This window comes from Sphaerodactylus townsendi, linkage group LG01 (genome assembly GCF_021028975.2).
Source record: "Sphaerodactylus townsendi isolate TG3544 linkage group LG01, MPM_Stown_v2.3, whole genome shotgun sequence".
NCBI lineage: Eukaryota > Metazoa > Chordata > Lepidosauria > Squamata > Sphaerodactylidae > Sphaerodactylus > Sphaerodactylus townsendi.
The window spans coordinates 111654746-111678808 of record NC_059425.1 but is presented as its reverse complement, the minus strand read 5'-3'; the positions used below and the strand labels follow the sequence as shown (position 1 = coordinate 111678808).

At 42.6% G+C, this 24063-nt stretch overlaps 1 protein-coding gene across 1 annotated transcript in view; it reads left to right on the top strand.

The window, feature by feature from the left end:
* Nucleotides 1–1003: 1003 nt before the first annotated feature.
* Nucleotides 1004–24063, top strand: part of LAMA2 (laminin subunit alpha 2) — a 549054-nt gene continuing 525994 nt past the window's right edge. The window contains exon 1 of the mRNA XM_048490901.1: nucleotides 1004–1117. Within this exon, the coding sequence (XP_048346858.1) occupies nucleotides 1030–1117 (88 nt within the window). The 5' untranslated portion in view covers nucleotides 1004–1029. The remainder of the gene's footprint in view (nucleotides 1118–24063) is intronic.

Genomic DNA, 24063 nt, shown 5'->3' with positions numbered 1-24063 from the left:
AGATTAGATACACGAGCTCTTAACCTCCTACGCCACTGCTGCTAAGACTAGAAGAAAAGTTGGTTTTTATACCCTGCTTTTCTTTACCTTTATGGAATCTCAAATAGCATTTGAATCATTTCCCTTCCCCTCTCCACAACAGACACCTTGTGAATAGATGCGGCTGACAGAGTTCTGAGAGAACTGTGACTAAAGTTCACCCTGCAGGCTGCATGTATAGGAGTGAAGAAACATACCCAGTTGACCAGATTAGAGTCTCCTGCTCTTAATCACTACACCACACTAATAAATCTATTGAGATATTCAGTGGGCAAATACATAAATTTAATTCAATTATCTGATTAATTTAGTGGGCAGTTCATCAGATGCACCTAATGTCCACAGAAAAAGTCCTTCGCTGCCCAAATATGTCAGCTGCCTGTGTTCTAATCTGTTCCAGCTTAGTTTTATCAGTCATGAACCTTTCTCTCTTCACACCATCACACCCATGTGACCTTTCATTTATGAAACACTTATCAGCCACTACACATCTTTTTTTTTTTAAAAAAAAGACAAGTCTCTGCCTATCATTTTACAATAGTTCACATTTTGTGGGGCTAACTTCCTATCTTGCAAAGTTGAAGGGGAAACCCTGTTCTAGGTCCCATCCACTAAACTAGATTCCCAAACGATTTCTGTCTTGAAAGGCTTTAATGGCATGCCCTTGCTCCCCCAGCTCATCTGTAGGCAGGCATGTAACCCCCCTTTCCCTTTCAATGTGTGCTAAACAGAGCCACCTCCTCCCGCCTTGGAAGGGTTCCCTGATTGTTCATTGTCTTGTGACCCTCAGTCCCTTGGCCGGTGCCTGACTTTGGAGTGGGCCAGGCTGAAGGAGTGAGGGAAACCAGCCGCTGAGGACAGGGGTGTGTCTTTCTGCGGTCCCCTCCAGGAAGCAGCCGGGGGCTTCGCCGCCTCTGCGCCCAGCCAGCGCCTCTGCTCATTTGTGTCGCTCGTAAGGAGAGAGGCAGCGGCTCTCGCTGCTCTGGAGCAATGACTGGGGCAGCTTTGCCGCCTCTCGTGGTCCTCACCGCGTTTTTACTGACTCGGTGCAGTCCTCAAGTTCAGCAGCAGCAACGAGGTACAGTAAGATCTGGCGGCATGGAAATGGTTCCTTAAAGTTGTGGATTCTTGTCTCCCCGAGGGATATCTTATGGGGGTGAGGGAAAAGTCCCCAAACAAGCTTTGAGATTCCCCTCTTTCCGTTGCTTCTTTCTTCTCCTCCTCTCTCTGTTCTAATGCTTCTCTCCTATGTCAGGAATGGAGAGAGTCTGCAAACTTGGCAGCAAATTGGCAGCGAGGTTTTCCTGCCAGTGGTAGCTCTGAACTGCATCTCACAGATGGACCGAAGAGGCACTTTGGAGAGCTGTGAATGTCCGGATCCAAGTTTCTAACTTATAATGAGGCTGTTGAACAGGCTGCTGGGCTTTCCCTCTGCACTAGGGAGAGGTGGCAGGCGCTTTCCAGCTTGCATTTGGGGACATTTGCTTTCTTCCCCTCTCCCCCGCTTTTGAAACAGATATTCATTTTCAGCTTTTAAGTAGGAGGGGGTCCTAAAGGCTCTTTGCACGTGTTAACTTTTTTACACCCATCACCCCTTTTCAGAGGCGTATGGGGCCCAAATGGCGCCTGGAGGCAAAACCCCCCTCCGGGCGCCCCCTGCGCAGACCTCCGCTACTCGCGAGTAAGCCCCTTTTCCCAGCCCAGAAGCCGAGGCGCCAGTTTCCCTCGTGTCCCGCTGCTGGGCGGGAAGAGGAGCCGAGGGCAGCCCCTCTTCCCAGCCCAGCAGCAGGAAGGCATCTGGTCGTGTGTGTGTGTGTGTGTGGGGGGGGCGATTTTGCACCCCCATGTGACCAGATTAGTTGCGCCTAGGGCAAATATGCCACTGCCCCCTTTAAAAACCAGACACATGAATATCAATCTTCACATAGTTTGGAGCTTAATATGAACGGGCGGCATGCCAATGCCAACTAAGAAGCAATGTTAAAACACAGGTCCTGTTATTATTATTTTAAAATATGGGGACTTGTGTATGCCAGCACTTAAACTTAGTTGTTAAAGAGCAATAATTTCCACATATTAATAGACCATCATCATTAAGTACATAGTTAAATTGCAATATCAGAAGGCAACTGACTATGATGGCATTCCCAGGTAAATGTTGCAATGAATGAACATCAAAAGTTAAAATGAATAAGTGACAGGAAAAGCATGGCTATTGCTCCTAGTATAATTCCATTGCAGGAATTGTTTATGTACTTATTTGTTGTTCATTTCACAATACGATCAACAAGAACTGAGAAAATAGTTTTAAGAGGATAACACAGGAATAATTCATATTAATTAGAGATAGTAATTACTCTAATCTCCTCTGAGATGCATGCAGCTTGATGCCATGAATAATGACTTGGAAGGCAGTCTTGCAGTAGAAGTACATAAGCTTGTTAGTTGTTAAACAGGAAAGCCTGTAGTAAGAATAAATGCTAACCGTGTTAGGGGAAAAAAATCCAATTTAACAATGCCAGAATAATAGAAATTGACCACAATTTTAATGCAGCAATCCAACGGTAGTAAAAAAACCTACAAAGTATTTAAGGACTTTTCATCTGAAGGCTGGATGAGAGGGGTACACTTACTTGTAAGTTGTGATGTAGGACCCACTTTAGAGTCTCAAGCAGCTGGCTTCTTGATGCTATTTTTAACTGTTAGGACGATGAATGGCGCTTGACTAAGGGTAAAGTCCTGTGCACTCATGATTGAGAATAAATCCCATTGAAATGACTAGAACTTGCTTCTAAATAAATGTGCATGGGATTGGGCTGTACATGTCTTCATAGAATTTAAATAGAGTTACAGTAAAGTAAGAGGAGAAAAAAAAACCTGACCCAGATACGCTGACTGTATCTGGAAATTGACTCACTGGAAAACAGTGAACAGCCAGTCATATTCTAAAATAGCACTTTTAAAATATATAATGGCATACAGTCATGATAGTTGTCGCTCATGGTGAAATGAGGTAATACTCAACTATAGAAATACTTATTCTGGCATGATTTCTTTAGCATAACTCAGCCAGTATTAGGACAATACTGCATCCTCAAGAGGATAGAGTTTGCTACTGTCCATCACCAGATATTAACTACATTTTTGTTCCAACGCTTCTTCCAGACGGCCTGCGTGTTGCTTGCATCACTTGCCTTCATTTTGCTCTCCAAAGAACCTTGTGAGTAGATTAGGCTGAGAAAAAAAATAACTGTCCTAAGGTCACCCGGGGCTTCCTATATGACTGGAATAATAAGCCCGTGTTTTCCCTCATCTGACAGTTCTAAGCACTCTTTGCCACATTGGTCTTCATCTGTAATGTGATGTGTCTTGCTCCTTGAGTCTTGTCATCCCACATAAACCCCTGATTTCTTTTAAGGTGAAATGAGAGAAGAATTCTGAGCAGTGCTAGATTGAACAGACTCAATAATGGATCATAAGTAGGTTCTATATCTCTATTATGCCTCTGTAAGTCGCTTTAGCCTAAAGCAATGACTGAGGTCCTTTAAACTATGCTAAAACTTGGCACAATGTGCGGCTATTCTGTCCTTTCTCACTAAGGAGGTGTTAATCTTTACAAACAATACTATGTGATGACTGTTGTTATATTGCTTTGAGATATTTGGTGTATTACTGTGAAGCATGTCAAACGTATTTTAAGTCACGACACAGTTAAAGACTTCATACAAGAGTTCCAGATGGCTATTAAACATAGAGTTCCAGCACATCCTGCATCTGAGACAGTATGTTAGTCTGTAATTCCACTTTTTAAGTTGTTTGGAGACTTTTGTGGTCAGAAACCTGGAATTAATTTAATATTTAGCTCTTTGCCTCATGTGTTATTTATTCTTCTGTTGACTGAATTAGACCTCCCCCACTTTGTGCATATCAGAGCTCTTAAAAAACCCCAGTAGTTCAGAGCATTGTATTTTATATATCAGAACATATTGTAATTCAGGAAAACATATGTAAAAGATATGTAGTAGTTCTTTAAAAGCAAGCCTGTACAGATTTCTTCATCCTCCAGAGAATTAGAAAAACTTTCTGTGGGAGTGGGGAAAATACATGAAACAGTTCTAGGCACTGATTAAGAAACCATTCCCAAAACTTTAAAAAAAGTTGTAATTTTTATGGCCAAGTTATTGCAAATCATGAATTTAAGTTTCATATTTTTCTTTTTGCTGATTTCAAAACGGGTTTAAATCCTTATATTAAGATTCAGCTTGAAAGTCAGATGTGGAGGGAAGTACTTGAGTTAGTTTGGTATGTGACACCCTAATCTATATTGGTATATTACTGAGAGAATTGGTAGTCATAGTAAATATTATTTCTTTCTACAAATATAACACAACTTAGTATCAGATTATGAGAATGAAAGGGGTTCCGTTATTGCTTCCCAACCTAAGATTATGAGGCCACATCCCTACAGACTGAATTTTTAAGCTGCATCATTTAAAGGAATGGGTCACTGTTTCCTAGGCTAAGAAACAGTAATCTTCAGGCTCAGATACTGGGAAATCAAGTCTTATGCAGGAACAACACACCAGACTGTAGGGGCAAACCTCTAACTATCCTTCAGCTCCAGTGCTACTCATCAAATAATTTATAGGGCTGCATTTTCAAATTGAGGGATTTAAACTTAATCTGGAAATCAGTATCATGTCTCCTTAAAACCCAAAGCTGAGAAAAGACCCTGTTCTGTTCCCCAAGTAAAACAATCTAAAGGTGCCCTGTTCTTGGGTGGAACAGAGTGGGAGACACACAAGCAAGGTGCAACAGTTCAAAAACAAGGTTTATTGCTTAGAAGAATTGAGACCCTAACTCCTCCCAGGGTCTAACCAAGATAAGGTACTTGCTTGACTGGTGAACAAACTTGAAGCTGTAAACTTTTATTCTTTCTTGGCTCCTCTCAAGAAAGTCCATTGGTCTTGCTTCCTCCTGGTTTCTCAGTCTTTTATCTGGATTCTAATTTTTGTTGACACCTTAACTTTATGTTCTCTAAACTATATACACTTTAGTCTATGCACCATAAACGTAACAGATATTGCAGCCTTCCAACTCCCTAGGCACCTTAACTGACTGAGCTAAAAAGGGCATTGCTGGGTAATTAAAAAAAGACTGCCTCCAGGAAAATTTCTTAAAGGGACAAGGTCTAACTAAAATTCCCTCCCTTAGAACACTTATACAAGGAATACAACCCATGCTAGCTATAGGGAAACTTAGACTTAATAGAAAAATAGCAAAGCTTCTGTGGGGGGATGACAACCCTATGGAGAAATTCAGCCCTTTAGTGAAAAACTAGATAAAGTAGCTTAATCTTGGTTAGACTGTCTCCATTTCTTTGAAAAAGAAATTATTCTGATTGTTTGTAGATGTGGTGTTTATTGTTATTACTTGGTTATTGATTGACAAGAGAAATGGGATACTTGAGTATTTCAACATATTAATGTTTTATTGTCGAAGGCGTTAATGGCCAGAATCACTAGGGTGTTGTGAGTTTTCCAGGTTGTATGGCCGTGTTCCAGTAGCATTTTCTCCTGATTTTTCACCTGCATCACAGTATAACTACATAAAGCCACTGGACAGGATCCTGCAAACCATCAGTGGAAGGCCCTAATGGTTGCTGATCTTTCCCCTCCTCTCAGCAGCTATATCAGAGCTGGTAAATTTTATTCCTGGGTTTATGAAATGCATGTGGGTCAGGAGGGTGCAGCAGGGATGGGGAAGGGGTAAAATTGCTCTTTCCTGTCTCTTCTGTTATCAAGTTCCACTAGGAATTTAACATGTTTATTGGAAGCACAGGGCTGGCTCTATTTGTTTTGGTTAAGATAATTGGGGAGGGACTTTCAGTGGACAATATTGTCAGTGAAGAAGCCCATTTTGGGAACTAACAGCAACCACCTTTATTAGGTATGTAAAATAAGCTCTAGAATGTTATCATACATTTGTAATGTACAAAGCAAGAATATGATCGAAACACAGACAGAGAAACCGTATCTATTTGGAACTATTAATGCCATGCTTTGGAGAAAGTGAGGTCAAGGCTCTCCTTAGGCCGTGCAAATGGTGGGGAGGAAACCTTGGGTGAGAGACTGGTCCATTGCGCACAGCACAAAAAAAGAAGTCTGAGTGACACCTTGAAAAGAGATGACTGCCCCTTTTCACACTGTTCAACCAAAATAAGAAGTCTGGGGGACTTCTTAAAAAGAGGTGTGTTTTCCAAACAGCAAAGGTGTCAGAGGTGAAAAGAGGCTATCCCCACCCCCCCAACCATTTTGTTCTCTGGTCAGTTTCACCCTCTGCTTGTCCCTGACATTTTGTTGTGCAGCTGAAGGGATTCTCCCTCCCATAATTTTCTGAGGTTACTCCAGGACATTTGTTCTGCAGGCTCCAATCCTGGGCACCTTTTCAGCCCCAAAAGTACATTCTTGTAGTCAACTTGTCCTGCCTGATTTTCCTGGTTTTTTTTTAAATTTGAGAGGAGCTATCTTCGAAGATATGCAGACACATGTAAAAGAATCCTAATCGCATGGAGGGCTCCCATTGAAAAGCACTGGGAGAGCGGAGGACAGGTCTACTGCCCATTGAGAAGCATTGCCCAATCAGCAAATGCTGATTCTTTAGATCCCTTTATTGCCCATGCCTCCTTGTGGTTGTTCCCTGGTGCAGAATTCTCATTCAGCTAGAGGCTTGACTCTCACTTTCTCTTTTAACTCTTCATACACAAATCCTGCTCAACACAACAATTTCACTTTTTTGCTCAAGTAGCTTTTCAATTCCTTTAGTTCTGTATTTCCCTAATAAAATCTAAATCTTCCTTTGGAAGGTTGTGTTGTGATTACTAGTAGCTTCCCAGAGACAATTTGAGCAATATACTATAAAGACACCCCCCTCCCCCAATCAGCAGCTGTCAGTTTTCACAGCTATCCAGTCTGTGAGAGCAGGAAGAGGTTTCCCCTCCAACATTTTCCTCAAATTAGTTGGGATTCTGTATGTGTCATGACCTCAACTCAAGTTAGAGAGCCCAAACATATCTAAGGATGTACAAGAAGGGGAGCACATCTAATTACCAGGGGCATACCTACAGAAAATAGAGTCGGTTAATGAATGATTTTGCACTCCCCCCACCTGCTCGAGCATCCGGCACCCCTTCCCAATTCTGCAGAATTACTCCCCCCCCCCCCGCATCTCTCTGTGCATGCATGCATGGTGAGGGAGGGAGGGAAGAACCAAGCAGGCAGCAGAATGCTAGGTGGCCATAGACTCTGCCTGCTTCCCTGGGACTCTCCCCTATCTCACCTTTTGACCCTTCCTTCTTTGATTCCCTTGGAAAGGAAGGAAAGAGGTGGGGAGGGTGACAAAGTTTGATCTAGGAAGGGCTTGGGGTTCGAATTGGGTGATGTGAAACTGGAACCAAAAAACGGGCACTCATAACAGCCCAATGTTCTCAGATGATCCTTGGCCAGATTATGAGGAGTTTGAATCTAAGCTTAAAGCCAAGAGGATGGTAAAGGTGATTCCCTTTCAGGCTGCCACCCCTAACCCCTGATGGTTTTAAGGGTACAAATCAAAGGTAAAATGTAGACAGACATGAACTGGCAGGCACTGGCTCATCCCCCTCAGGGAAGGAAGCCCAGCAGTAGCAGGTCTCTACTGAGTGTGCTTCAAGTATCAATTCCAGGTCGGCCACACTGGACAGCTCTAGTGGTTCAAAGCACACACCTGTTTCTCTGCACAGAGGTGTGCTCAGATGAGGAACAGTGCAATTGCTGAAGGCACACCCAACCACCCCCGGTTTGCTGCTCATGGCTAGGAGCCTCAAAAGCTATAAGTAGTGTAGCATCCTGTATCTCTGAAGGGGCCTGATTTAAAGTATTTGGAGTTACAAATAAACATGATCTTTTTCAGGATTATAATGTAAGAGGTTTGAATTGATTCATAATGCACAGTAGTCATTACAGAAATGAACTGAAAATCAAGGACCTATCCTTATTCTAGCCCTTTTCAGGGAAAAGTTCAAATTGTGCTAGCAAGCAACATCAGTAGAAAGTCTGGTCCTATATTCCCTGTTTCCAGGGCAGTTTATTGGCTACATTTGAGAAGATGATGGACCAGGTGGATCATTGTTCTGATCCAGCAGGGCACCTAGTATATTCTTATAATTACCAAACACAGTTCTCCTTTGGAACATTAAACATAGGATCTGCAGGAACATATGAGGTCAAAATCAAAGGATGGGAGCAGCAGTGGCATAGGAGGTTAAGAGCTCGTGTATCTAATCTGGAGGAACCGGGTTTGATTCCCAGTTCTTCCACCTGAACTGTGGAGGCTTATCTGGGGAATTCAGATTAGCCTGTACACTCCCACACATGCCAGCTGGGTGACCTTGGGATAGTCACAGCTTCTCAGAGCTCTCTCAGCCCCACCTACCTCACAGGGTGTTTGTTGTGAGGGGGGAAGGGCAAGGAGATTGTAAGCCCATTTTGAGTCTCCTTCAGGAGAGAAAGGGGGGATATAAATCCAAAACTCTTCTTCTTCTTCTTCTTCTTCTTCTTCTTCTTCTTCTTCTTCTTCTTCTTCTTCTTCTTCTTCTTCTTCTTCTTCTTCTTCTTCTTCTAGTTAGTTTTGAAAGTATTATCTCTTTGAATTATATTAATTATTTTATATTATCTCTCTATATAAAAAGCTTAACAGTGACTTTGTTACTCATGCCCTAACGCGGAATTGGTTGAACGGATCGCCCCCAAATTTTCACAGGACGTCCCTCCCAGTTGCGGGCAGGTAATCGGACCTTCAAATCACCAAAAGTCCATACTTGAGCCAGGTAAAATGTCTTTTTCCTGGCGCACCAAGCCATGAAGCTGGCTATGGTTAACTGTCACCCTTAGAATATTCGTGCAGCATGTCTGTGGCCTGACAGGTTGGTATGCCCTTAGAATGTTCACGCAGTTGGCCAGAGATGAGCAGTTAAAACAGTAAATAGGTAATACTGGTAGGTAATATGAGTGGAAGTGAAACACATACACACTTTGCCGTGTGAGACGTCAGGTGGGGTTCCCCCCCCTCACAAGCAGGTAACTTTCACTCTCTGTGCCTCACCCACTGCTGCCACACAACACACATACTCTCATACACATCCAGCTCATCCTCACACACCTCACTCTGCCCTCCCTCACATCCAACCACCACTGACCCACTTCCTCACCCATATTCACCACATCTCTCTTTTACTAAAAGCGAGCTGGAGTTTGCCTTTTTCTTCTAAGAAAATCCACACTGGGGTGAGGGGGCTAACCAACACTACTGGCTCCGCTTCTTTTGCACATGGTCCTTTAAAAACCCAGGGAGCTGGCCTTGATCTGAGCGCCTCACCACCCTGCCTCTGCTGCTTGACTGGGATAGCCTGCTTGCCCCAGTTCTGCCTTACCCAAGCCAGGACTGTGCGTGTCAACCAGCCTCATGGACAGTGGGATTCGCACTCTGGACAGTTCCGTTGTGGAATGGAAAGGGTTACCTTATACTAAAAAAAAACAAGACAGCACCATATAACAATGTGAATTGAAAAGGGAAAGAGGGATTCCATTTGACCACCCCAAAAGACTATGCTGCGGATCATTGGACCTACATGGACATCTGTGTGGGTTGCGGACTATGATGAGAAGGGCAGTTGCCACAGCAACGCGTGGCCGGGCCCCATTAGTTAAATATAAATATTATTGCATACTTGTGCCTCACAGAAGGAGCCGTACCAGAAGTAAATTATTTCATATAGGTGTGAAATACTTTACCTTCAGACAACCACTGTTATTGTTTTTTCTATTTAAATCTAAAAATACAGGAATGTAATAGTTATAATCCATATATCCCAACCCGCTTTCTAAGATTTGTTTAGCTGACACAAGAAAGATTAGACTATTTTGTACTCAAGTGGTTTTGAACTGTAGTGATGAAGCCCAGTTAATTAAAATATTGTTGAATGCATGGTGGAGTGATTACTTTTATTGGGTTACAGTTGACTGCCAGTTTGTCTAATGCAAAGTGCTGGATTTGACCTTTCTAACCCAAAATAGGTTAAGTCTATGATAGAGATCACCATCTAGAATGAGTGTTCTTAGTAGTGAAGATATTCTTCCCCACGAAGCATACTGGCCTCCTCTAATGTTCAGGAGATCAGTTAAAACTTTTTTTCCAATAAATATAGTGTGAAATTTCTAAGTTACCAGTATCTACTACAAGAAATACATTTAAGAGCCGGATCCAAACAGTATGCCTGTTATTCTACTCAAGCGGGTAAACAAAAGGCCAATGAAGTAGAACATGAAACAAGAAGACATAGAAATAGAACAAAGAGACAAGAGGCAAATGAAGTAGAACAAGAGACACAGAAAATAATTATAGGGATATATCCCTGATATCTAAAAAGTGAGGTTTGAAACTATGTTTGAAACAGATTCTAACACAGATTCTATAGAGCTTGCAGAAGCAATTTGCAAAAGATCCTTTCCTGCCTTGGAAGGAGGAGAGGAAGTAAGGGAGTGGTCAGAAATGCAGAGTTACTGAACAAGGAATGGAAGTGGGTAGTTCAGGGTCCTGGAGAAAGAGGGGAAGTATACAGATGGGGAGGGGAGTGTTTGGGATTTCTGTGTTGTGAACTCACAGCTTAGTGTTCTTAGAATTAAAGCCTAGATTGATAATTTTGATAGGTCATGTAATATGTGAAACCTTGCAGTAGGAAATGTCAGTGTGGCAACAGGTATTTTTAAGAAGATGCATAGGCTTCTTCTATTGCTAAAAGCACACTAATAGAATAACCCCACTAAAATCCAGGTCTCTCTAAAAACACATAAAAAGAGCTTCTCAAGCGTCCATCTTTTTTAGTAGGTTCTGTGACCAGATCTTCTTCCAGCATCACAAGCACAAAGTCACTGAACTGTAGTTCCTGTCCAGACAGGCAGAGTATGTTTATTTCTTTTCCATATTCTTTGTCTTTCCAAATGTAACACTTCACATCTCTTAACTCTCTCATTCTAGGCCTGTCTGTCCTAATATCTGTCAATCTTTCTATAGTCTTCCATATGGTCAGGAACTTCCTTCCTATCCATGTTCCCTTACCTATTTGTCCCACTGCACCTTTTGATCCCCTTGGAGCAACTGTTCATCTGTCTTGTTTCTCTGGGTTGTTTTGGTCATGTGGGAAGAACATGAATCTAAGTAATAATAACTGTCATTAGTAGTATGAAATGTAATTCTTCGTAAATTTGGATATAAATGAGATTAGCCATGTGAGAAGAACTTGAAACTGAGTAATAAAAACTGTTATTAGTAGTATAAATTTTAATTCTGCGTAAATTTGTATTTAAATGAGACAGTGCTTCTATAGATTTTTTTTTAAAAAATCTTTACATGATATATGTTCATTTTTCAATAAGAGATCCATTTCTCCTTAAGGTGCAACAGAACAGAAGAATTTCTCTTATATTGTACTTAATGTACCTGATTAATTAGGCATTTTTTTTCATTTTATAAAAAGTTTGTAAAGTCAGTTAATCAACTCACTATTGCCAGCCAACAATATGTATATATGTGCTCGTGTGTTGGGATATTGTTGGCTGGCAATAGTGCGTTGATTAACATGTATAAATATCTGTAAATTAACGTTAGTCAAATCTGTGGTATAATTAAATATATGTAGACTCAGCCACTTCTTGGTATATGATGTTGTGAACAGACTGGGTTATTCACTGACTGTTTTTGAGGTATAAAGAATAATAATTACTTCATATCTGCTTTCATAGTATTGTTGGTATGAATGGTCAAATAATTACTTTTTTTCTGGGACATAAATACTGGTAACCAAACAACCTGCTCTTGGTATTCTTTATTCTGTTTTATGTTGCTATAAATAATTATAAATGTAACTGAATGTTGCAATGATTTAAGCAATCACATTGTCTAATACAGAGCATTAATTCTCTGAAAATGTTCAGAACCTGTCGTAATCAAATTTAAATGGTGTACAACCTTAAAAGAGAGACTTTATTTCCCCCCTTCTCCCCCTATTTTTATTCTATAATAGCAATAGATGCCTGTAGTCATGGTAATTTTCATGTATTAATGATAACCTTCCCTGGGTAATGACCCAAGATATTGCTAAGAGCCACGAGCCCTCATTGTTGGCTATTAATCTTCCTGAAATGCCCTGTGACTTAACTGTAATGGCTTAATTGTATTTTAACAGTTTTAAAACAGAATTATTTCTGCGCACTTTATCAATCATTATGTACTCCTGTTAGTAGCAGACTTTTTTTCTTCTGTCAGTTGGAGTCCTAGGAAGAATTGTAACACTTAATCCAAGAATGTGTTTTTGAAATCAGCACAACCAGTGTGATATAATCACTGTCATTGTATCCTTTCTAGTGAGTGAGATTATTGCCAGTGGTGATAGTCTGGTTGCAGAACTAATCTCCTGCAATAATAGTTTAGTGTACATCACTTACCATTAATCATGACTATATTGAATGAAGAATTGTAAGGGATATTGAAGAAAAGTACCTCAACTTGAACTTTCATTGTAGTAGTGTGACAAAAATCTCTCATTATCTTCCAGCACGTTAAATAGAAAAGCAGGGAAGCATTTTCAGCGTTATATGTTGTTCTCATGGAATAATTGTAGAGTACTGGCTCCACTGACTGTGCCAATATTAAAAGAAAGTTAAAAGAAATGCTGTAGTGTGTTCTGCATAGTCACTAACACTTTATGAGAAATTAAAAAACTGATCTCCAGATGTTTTATTTAAGAAACCCAATCCTTCAGTGTGCCAAAAGATGGCTGTCATATTAATGAACAGTATATTCTTCTTACATATATGTAAAACACATGATTATGTATGATAATATATTGCAGTGGCAAAGAATGAACAATTGGGGTTTGTAATTCTAGCTAGTTACCAAGACCAGTGTAGAGAAAACATGTAGCTGTCACTTGACTAAGATGATAAAATGGGTAACAGAAATAGTCTCTGGGTACAATTATACAGCCCCTGTGGTAACGTTCTTATGACCTACAGCGCAATCCTAAACAGAGGTGTAATCTTATAAATCCTAAATTCTTAGAAGTCTGCAACTCTGTATAGGATTGTACAGCTGTTCACCTCTTGGAGAGTAAGTGAAGTAAGGTAGGATCCCCACTGGATAAATTAAACAAAATACTCCTGATTTGCAATACTTTCACTGCCGAAGACAGCAAAACAGAAATGATGGTGTTCCAGCTCTGTGAATGTCCTGACATTTCCCACATCACAAAGATGACCTTTTGGATTATTACTGATGCTTTTCTCATTCTCCAAGTGTTCCTCCATTACCTCAGCAATGGGTAACTTGCTTGGATTTCTTCCTTGCTCCTCTGTGATGGACAGGCAAATGTCCTGCCCTTTCTTATCTGCAGGTTTGCAGTTTCAGATGGTAGCCATGCCAGTCAGCAGTAGAACATCTAGATTTGTCTCCAATAGCACCTTAGAGACCAAGTCAATTTTCAGGAAATGAGTCTTGTAAAGTCAAAGCTTCCTTTGCCATGTATCTTGACGTGAGCCTGGAATTGGAAGCAAGTGTATATGAAATGAGACTGGAATGATATGGTCCCTATGACAGAATCCAGGAAACATTCTGCAATTGCAAAATCCTTTTTGCACCAGAAGAGCTGCAACTAGCTTACTAGTTGAAGACGGTAAAAAGAATCCCTGACCACTACTGCCACTATTTTATTTAACAGGAAATCTGGGTCCAACAGCACCGGTAAAATACAAACCTGCTGCTTTAGGTGGAATGCAACCCTATCCACAGCAGGTGCTACCCCTTTTCTTGGGTCAACATTCCCCAACCAGTAGCACTTCCATTTTTTCAAGATTAAGGTTCAGTTTGTTAGCTTTCATCCACTCCAGACCTGTCTTCGGGCACCTCTTCCTGGTTTCCATAGCCTCCCTGATGCCTGGCAAATGATCAGACAAATTTCACCAGCAGGTTTCCTTTTTCTTCAAAATAACAGTGTGAATACATATTTGATACACATTTTAATGATTTATGTTTTTTAAAAGATTATCAGACCTCAGAAATCAGAGGGACAGGGCAGTGAAATAAATATCAGTGAGGCTGGCAGGCTGATAATGCATCAAGGTGCATGTTGTTAAATTGAGACCAGTCTTATCATCTAGTTGCAGAGCAGTATGGTCCAATATTTGAATGAGACAAGTTTGTTAATTTCTTCTCCTCTACTAGCCAACAGAAGAATAATGGCAGTTAGAATTGTTTGTGAATGATGGAAATGCATATTCATTTAAGTGGAAAGATATGCACACTAAAAACCTGAAAATGCAAGTATGATTTCAACCTGGGTAAGGTAAGGCAATTTCATATGTTCAGAATTGGAATTTGTTGCTAACAATACCTTTTAGTTAAAAACTGGAATCATCAATTAAAAAAACTATGCTCAAATTCGACCAGAATAAATGATGAAATTTATATATGGTACAAGGTCATACCAGAAAAGCAAAAATATCATTCAAACTACTAAAAACTTTGAAATGGTATTTCAGCAGCCAGGTCTGGGGTGGTGGTGGGGAATCAGCTCTTGAAGCTGCTGTGAGGCCATGCTGACGCATTTGCCTACCCCTCTGGTGTAAATGGCACTTACACCGCTGTGGGGGTAGGGCAAACTAGGAGGTGGGTGGACACTATGGAACTCCTTAATGCCCAACTCAGAAGAGCTTGTGCCCCTTAGAGCCATACCAGGTGAAGGCTGTATGCCAGTGTAGCTGGAGGTAGGCTAGGGGCTTTCCTGGAAGTGGAGCAGAGGCCCTTTCCGCACGGGCCATAAATGGCGCCCTGGGGACGGCAAAAACGCCGTCCCCAGGGAGCCATTCGCACAGGCGGCGGTGCCAAAATGCAGCAGCGCCGACCTGGCTCCCCTCCCCCTCCCCCAGGGCGGCGTCAGGCCGCCTCCAAAAACCTCTCTCCTGGAGGGAGGTTTTTGGCAAAACAGCGCATTCCCGGCGGCGCGGTACAAACGGGGTAACCACCGGGGAATGCGCTTTGTTTTCCTCGTCCTTCTCCCACATCATTTACGTCACCTTCGATCGCCCTGCTGGCTCTCCGAAGACTCTCCCTTGCTGTCCCTCCTCCCAATTCTGGAGGATTGAGGCAGCATGGGCAGGTCTACAGAGTGGGCCAGCAGGGTTTAACGGGCTTACACGCAGGTGAGTGGGAGAGGGATGGGGAAGAGGCGGCTCCATGTGGAGCCGCCTCTCCTGTGCCGGCCTCTGCGGGGGCCGCTCGCACGCTTCTGTGCGAACGGCCCCCACCCCTGCACCGGCAGAATTCCTGCCGGTGCAGGGACGCCTGCATGGCCTGTGCGGAAAGGGCCAGACTTTAGTTGGCTTCCACCAGGCTTTCGAGCTGAGAAAATACCCAGCGCAGGCCTTGGAGTTTTGCCACCCAAAAGGCCTTATACCCCCCCCCCCCAGGTGGCATAAGTCTGTTTAGCCCTATGGAGGGCTTTCAGGCAGCCAGGGACTTTTTGAAACTTGATGCGTTCCAGTGCTGCTTAGAAGGTCTCTGGAGGTGGTGGAATGGCGGCACTCTCCCCAGCTGCAGTAGCACTCTGGATTGGGCTGTAAAAATCACAAATGGTTTTAATCATTTAAAATTGTGTTGTATGCTTGGTTTTGTTCTTTCTATCTTCATGTTTGTACTGAAACAATGAATATATGCCCTGAAAATTGTGCTACATGTTTAATAAAGAAAAGTGGGGACCTTCAAGAACTTGCAAGAAACTTTTCCCTTTTCTTTCTTCCTTCTCCCCCTTCTCAATAAACTTGGCTTTCTTTATCACCCCTTCCCGTTCTACCAGTCCAACATGTTTCAAAATCTTCATCAGAGTAAGGTATTTGTCAATCTCAACTCAGTACAGAATCTTCAAGAGATCTCCAGTTTGATTCACAAAAGATCCTCAAGCGATCTCATTTTATTTCACACACAATTGCGCCTTCTGAATTGCTCCTTCTGGCTGCTAAAAGGTTCTAGGTCTTCCAATGGCCACCTAAGGTAATTGCTCCATCCAAGATGCTATACTCTAAATGAATTGGAATGAGTGAACCACACAACGTGCATGTACTATAATTACATCTAGTAAACGTGAATATACAAAAAATGCACACTGTATTTACCATAATGGGATACACTGCACACACTGTGATACCTAGTGGGTTGAATAATTGCCAACAGATAGTATGGGCTAATCTTTGCCCAATACTGATTTCTTGCTCATGGTGCAACAACTTATTGAAGTACTGATAAATCCAGAGAAAAGTTCAGTCTTGAGGGTTCAATAGTATTTAACCTGTACATTGATCTTACTATTTTTAATGTCAGAGAATTTGGTAAGAACGCAATATCGAAGATCGTCAGGCTTGTGGTTCTTTAACATATAACGGAGCCTCTGAGACATGGTTCTTAATTCTGGCCACATGCTGTAAAATATCCAATATAGAACTTTCTACATAGACAGTGAATTGCATACAAAGTATTTTTAGAGTTACAATGAGTGGTTTAGAGTATGCCATGGAGGGATGCTGATATACATCTGTTTCAATGACAAATTAAACATCATCATTTGAAATGGCCTTTCAATCGCTTCTCTTGCCTCATCCAGTGGGATGTTTGTATATAAGGAATTTACATCAAGAGTGATCAAGATTGCCCCTTGGGGATGCGCATTTACCTTTTTAGTAAAATCTGTATTATCCCTAATAAAGGTGGGAACTTCTAAAATACATGCTCAATACTGTATTTGAATAATAACTGTGTTGAGTGTTACCGCTTTTTGTATTGCATTTACTTGGTATCGGTACCTCCTTGGTTTTTTGGTGCTACCTTACTATCCGCAGCAGCTGTTATCTTGGGAAACTGTTTCAGGCCCAAAGAAGTTTCCAGATGCAATTGCCATGGTCAGGCCTGGAGAGGCTTCCACCCACTGATGTGGTGAGGCTCCTGGCTTCTACCACCACCAGCTATGAAGAAAAAGGCATTTATTTATTTATGCTTCCAATTTTTTTTTTTTTGAGATGTCAGATTTTCCTGCAAACCTGGGGGAAGGGGTGTCTGTGAAGTTTGCCACACTTGTGAAATAGATATATAGATATTTGTGAAATGTCTGAATCTTACAATACATTTTTGTGAATCAAATTCAAAGTAGCCCTGTTTACAAGTTACAGTGATGCATGCACAATCTATGTACAGTATAAACTTCATTTTTCTTCATACATACGTTGAGTAATTCTCATGTTACAGTCAAACTATGTACAACTCAACATGAGATGGAAACTATAGATATAGCCATATGGTTGTCCCCAGTTTCATTTATAAAATGAATACATGTTGGCTGCTTCTGATAAAGAGTACATGAAGGTGGTACGTGCATTCTCGGTAACACATGAACAAGGCTATTGTTGGTGTGGAAGAACTGTCGCCTGTTCCATAGTGTTAGCCAATAGTAATTGTTTGGAAGAGAAATCTTTCCAGAGATTGCCACCTACTGTTCTTTCTGTCACTCATTACTCAGAAGAAGCCTATTCTTTGCAATGATATTAATATGTCAGTAAAGTATTTGTGAGACAGCCTAGTATTTAGAAAAAGAACAGGAAAATAAATTCAATTTTTCTGATTGATAAAATATAGAAAACAAAGTTTTCCTATTTGCACAAGCATTATATAAATAGTAGGACATTGGGTGTATATGTGTGTATTTGTGTGTGTGTGTGAGAGAGAGAGGGAGAGAGAGAGAGAGAGAGAGAGAGAGAGAGAGAGAAATAATGGCATTTTGTCCCAAACATACAAAGCTGCTTTAAGCTGAGTCACCACCACTTACTGTCCAAATTCATGGACAGTAGCTCAGTTTACAGCTGGCAGCCAAGATGGTCTGAGAGTGAATTTGAAAAATATCCCTGAATATTGGAATTTTATAAGCTATTGAATGACAAGGTGAGCCATAACCAAGCAACAAGAACAACATGTTCTATTGCTATTCCCATGGAGTTTCATGTGGAGACCTGCCATTAAGGACCATTAGAAAGTGGATGGTGTACCAGACAGACTTGGTAGAACTGATGTACATGATGCTATATTAGTGGGAAAAAAAAGAAATGCACTTTGAAGTTAAGCATAGTATTGAAATGATGTATCAGAATTCTTTAACTAAGACATACAATGTTTTCAGTAGTTATCAGTTTCCTGGAAGCATCCCACGTTTTGCTGGACAAAGTGAAATGTGTCAGCTGGAAATAATGAACATCTGCTTTCAAAACTCTGAGGGACAAAATTGTTCAGAATGTTTTCTCCTAGCCCATTTATAGGACAGAAAAAATATTTGTTTTGGCCTGGCTCATTCATGTGACACATATGGACATTAACTGTACAGGGATGTCCAACAATAAGGTAACTCAGTGGCTGAAGTGCCGCCACCACCTGCTGCGGAGTTCTGCTCCTTCCCCCCACAGAGCCCAGGGAGGCCTACCTGCCTGCAGGGAGTATTGTCTGACTTCATTCTCCCTCTGCCCTGCCTGCATCTTCCTCTTCAATTACATAAGTGGGGCCAAGAGAGGACGAAGTCAGACAAGCTGCCTCCTGCGGCCTCGTCCGACTTCGTCCTCTCTCAGCCCCACCCACATTGTCCTCTTTGATAATGTGGACGGGGCTGAGGGAGGATGAAATCAGATGAGGGGGAAGGCATCTGGTCATGTGGGGTGCTGATTTTGCACACCCCCTTGTGACCAGATTAGTTGTGCTTGGGGACATGGGTGACCCCATGTCCCCAGGCAGATACTCCGCTGCTCCAGGAAACAAGGGGGACCTATATAATACAACCTTTTTCCTCTTTGTTTTCTGATATTACCCAAAATGCTGGTTCCTGCCCTTTTTAGACTGCGGAGTTAGTGGGGTAAGACCTTGTTTAGCAAGAGGGGGCAAGATCTAGATCTTAGCTAGATCCCTTCTATCTGTTTTACAGTAATTTTTTCTCTATAGAAACCTGCAGCCTAGGATTTAGAAAGTGTTGAAGGGAAAGGTCTGGAATAGATTGAGATTTTTTGGGGAAAGAGGTGATAATGATCTTATCTTGGAGCGGTGGAGTCCCAGAAAATCAGATTTCGATGCCTGCATTCAGCTCCATAAGGACAGCCTGAAAGCAGCTGGCATTCAACTTAACTGAACTACAAGGTGGTTCAGAAAACACTAGGCGCTTACTGCAAGGTGGGAAACCAATTTATAGGAAAAGTTGACCCTCTAGAAATGTTAAGTGAGCATAATCTTCCCAGGACCAAAGCAGCTCTTGTTGGCCTGCTCCCCACTCACCATAAGCCCCGGGGTCACCTCTTTGAAAGACACGGGGATCCTTGACGTTCCCCACGTCACCAGCGCCCACTGCGCAGCTGCCCGGAATTTGCTGCTCTCCCATCTCCTTGCCACACGGCAAATTAGGTCCTCAAGAAAGAGCAGCATTTTCAAAAACCCCGTGGCAAGGAGGTGGGAGAGCGGCAAATTCTGGGCGCTGCTGGAGCTGAAGGTGCGGCTGCTGCTGCTGGCCCGGGAGGAAGCCGCCGCGGCTGGACTCAGCAACGAGCTGAGTTTAGTGGTGGAGGAGGAGGAGGGTGGCTCTTTGCCGGGTGGCTCTTTGCCGGGAGCCTCCCGTGTCGCTCGGTCTGGCGGCCAAGCCCCCCTGGCTGGGACTGGCGCACCACCAGCGCCTGCGGCTGCGGTCCGGCGCGCCTCGCCTGCTGCCCGATGTGCGGAGCAGCCGCAGGACCCCCGAGTGCCGGAGGAGAGGGGCGAAGGGCACCGCTTCGAAGGCTTCGCGCTCCGGGAGCCTGAGCAGTGGGAGACAAATGTCTCCGTGGTCAAAAGCCACAGAGGCTTTTCTAGTGGGGTCACTGTGCGGTTGCACACAGAGGAGGTAAATGGGGAGTGGCCCGTTCTCTTCCAGAGAACAAGAGGTGGACAGTTAGGCTTAATGACTCAAGTCCTGGGAGTGTCTAAAGATAATTAGATTTTAGGGTGAGTTGATTGAATCACAACTCTGGGGTTTTCCAATTCAGATGAACTGGTCTTTTCCAGGAAGAGGGAAGATAGGATTAGTGTGTTGAAAAATGATAATATCAGTTAGCATATCCTTTGTTGAATTAAGAACATAAGAACATAAGAACAAGCCAGCTGGATCAGACCAGAGTCCATCTAGTCCAGCTCTCTGCTACTCACAGTGGCCCACCAGGTGCCTTTGGGAGCTCACATGCAGGATGTGAAAGCAATGGCCTTCTGCGGCTGTTGCTCCCGATCACCTGGTCTGTTAAGGCATTTGCAATCTCAGATCAAAGAGGATCAAGATTGGTAGCCATAAATCGACTTCTCCTCCATAAATCTGTCCAAGCCCCTTTTAAAGCTATCCAGGTTAGTGGCCATCACCACCTCCTGTGGCAGCATATTCCAAACACCAATCACACGTGTGAAGAAGTGTTTCCTTTTATTAGTCCTAATTCTTCCCCCCAGCATTTTCAATGAATGCCCCCTGGTTTTTATTTATTTTATTTATTTCTTAAATTTATATACCGCCCGATCCCCGAAGGGCTCCGGGCGGTGGACAACGATATCCAAACATCAATAGGAGCAATCACGAAAATATAAATACACAGGCTCCATCATAGAATAACTTAAAATTCATAAAAACAGCGAACCCACAATACATAGTAACATGCTACCAGAATAAATTAAAAGCACAACAAGAGGTGTCCGACCCCAATTTAAAACCTACCCCCATGGGGGGGGGGGGCGGTGAGGCCCTCAATATGATTCTAGGGGGCAGCTGAATTAAAGGCAGCTGGTCATGTGGAAGGCGAGGAATAGTTTCTCAGGCATAAGCTTTTGTCTTTCCTAATTGTTTTAGGAAAGGTGAGACTGGTTGTTGTGCATTTCAGTGTCTGACAGGGAGATGTGCCCAGGCAGATTACCTGCTGGTACCATTGAGCCAGCACAGGAGATGGCATCCATCTTTGGCCTGTACCTCTAAATTTATGATGATGCCCTTGAACTCGCTGTGCAGTGTCATACGTAGAGTTTAATTCTTGAGTCTTTGCATGGCATTCAGTGAATGAGAAAGTCATGCTCTTCCTTCTCAAATGGGGAAGGAATGATAACTATCCTATAGTAAAGAATAGTCAAAGCAGGGGAAACTTGATTTCCTCTGAATTTGCAATATGAGGGGAATAAATTAGAGTTTGAGTGTGGCTGACTGAGGGGAGAGAATCCTGCTTCTTACAGGACTCTCAGCCAGAAGTTTTGTTCTGTTGCCTTCACAGTACAATTAAGTTCTAAGAAAAGAAACGAAAGAGAGACCAGTACTAACCTTACAAGTCAGCTCTCAGGGGTATGTTGTTCTTTTAAGCTAATATACAAATTGTAAATTTCAATTCATACTGTGTGTCCAGGAAGTTATAAATTAAATAATTGCTTGAGTGTCCTAGATACACATCTGGATTTGGTTACTCCTTTCACATCCTACCCAGAGCAAGCACCTAATGACATATTGGAAATCTGATAACATCACAAAAACCTCTGAGTACCATGCATTCTCATCTGGAGCACAGTTTCCTGTTGTATTGCTGATATGCCAGATAAAATAAATGGCCATCCAAAATCAACCTCTGTTATTACTGCTCTCTTTTAGTCCCTGTCACTGCTGTGATATGCCATTAAATGTAACTGAACATAAAATTGAAGAAGTTCAGAGTGAGCCCCTTCCCCTGGAGTTTTGCATTTGCGCAGAATTTTCTTTTAGATGAAAAGAAAATGTAGCTTACATGGCTGCTTTGTAAAGATAATGTAGTTAATATTGCATTTCTTGTATGGTTAGGTGTACAAATACTTTTATTCAATAAGACGGACTTCCAAGTAGCTGTTCACTTTCAAGTTTCTCCCCTGGGGATGACACTGTCATTTCTCTTTTCATCCTTTTGACATTAATGTTTCTGCAAGTAGGCTTCTACCCAATAATAAGCACAACTTTCCCTCCCTCTCACACTCTCTTGTATTTGGTTACCGTTAAATAAATGAAGGACAAACAATGAATGTATTGTGAATGAAAATTCAAATACAATATTGTGTTGCTGTCTTTGAATTCTAGTTTTATAAAATTAAAGTTACAGATGGCAAAACTAATTATCAGGGTGGAAAGTATTTCATTAGTAAAATGGGTGCCTGCCACTGCCAGCATAACACTTTCCCACTAGTGGAGGAAGGGGATATTTTTAAATTCCTTCTCGCTGTTTTGACCTCTGTGTTGTGTCCTAGTCCCTTGTCCCTTGAGTGTAGCATTTGCAGGGTGCCCAGAAGAAGAAGAAGAGTTTAGATTTATATCCCACCTTTCTCTCCTGTAAGGAGACTCAAGGTGGTTTACAAGCTCCTTTCCCTTCCTCTCCCCACAACAGAAACCTTGTGAGGTAGGTGGGGCTGAGAGAGTTCTGAAGAACTGTGACTAGCCCAAGGTCACCCAGCAGGAATCTAGGAGTGTGGAAACACATCTGGTTCACCAGAAAAGCCTCCGCCACTCAGGTGAAGTGGGGAATCAAACCCAGTTCTCCAGATTAGAATCTGCCTGCTCTTAACGACTACACCACGTTGGCTCCCTGTAGCAGCAGGGAGGAGGCAAGGTAATTTTGTTTCATCAACAGAGCTTCACTAATGGTATTTTCAGTCAACTGCTTTTTGTTTTTTTGTTGAACTTGGAGCCTTACTCATGTTTCAAACTAAAGACTGAATATTCAAAATGTACACATACATTAAAATGTTCAATTTTAGGAGCAGCAGTGGCGTAGGAGGTTAAGAGCTCATGTATCAAATATGGAGGAACTGGGTTTGATTTCCAGCTCTGCCGCCTGAGCTGTGGAGGCTTATCTGGGGAATTCAGATTAGCCTGTACACTCCCACACACGCCAGCTGGGTGACCTTGGGCTAGTCACAGCTTCTCGGAGCTCTCTCAGCCCCACCTACCTCACAGGGTGTTTGTTGTGAGGGGGGAAGGGCAAGGAGATTGTAAACCCCTTTTAGTCGCCTGCAGGAGAGAAAGGGGGGATATAATCCAAACTCCTCCTCCTCCTCCTCCTCTTCTTCTTCTTCTTTTCTTCTTCTTCTTCAAGCAAAAATTAAGAAGCTTAAAGTCTATTAAAATTACCCATAATGTAATTTTCCAAGAAACTAAATGGAACTAAATATTCAGTGTTCCTGAGATGATTTCCCACAAAGTAATTTCACAATATGGCATATGGTTGCCAGATCTCCTGTTGGCAACTCGCTTCCCATCGCCACTTGAAGAGTTGTTGCAGGGGAGGAGAAATTGCAGTCAGGCCAGTGGTGTGACATCACTTCTGAAGAACTGGAAAGAAACAACAGTCCTCTTCAGGAATTCATAAGAGTCTCCAGCACTTTCTAGAAAGCTGTGAGATTGCTTTCAGGTTTTCCCTGAAAGTGATGTCATGGCACCAGTGATGTCATATCCCCCATATCCACACTCCGTGGTCTCCCAATGTGGCAGTCTACACATGTGGCAATGTGTAGATCAGGGGTAGGGAACCTTTAACACTCAAAGAGCCATTTGGACCTGTTTTCCATGGGAAAAGAAAACACTTGGAGCCGCAAATAATTTTTGACATTTAAAATAAAGATAACACTGTATATATTGGGGTTTTTTTTACCTTTTACTCCACTCATTCTGAGAAGTGCATGGATGCGCCCGCCCTGCTGCCTGCAGGGCGGGCAAGGATGGGGCCAGCGGCTTGGGCTTGCCGGCCGCCGGGAAAATGCCTGCCCCGCTCGAACAGGGTGGGTGAGAGGGGAAGCCTGCGGCACTGCCCAGCCGGCCACGGGCAATTGGTGCGCCCGCCCTGCTGCCTGCAG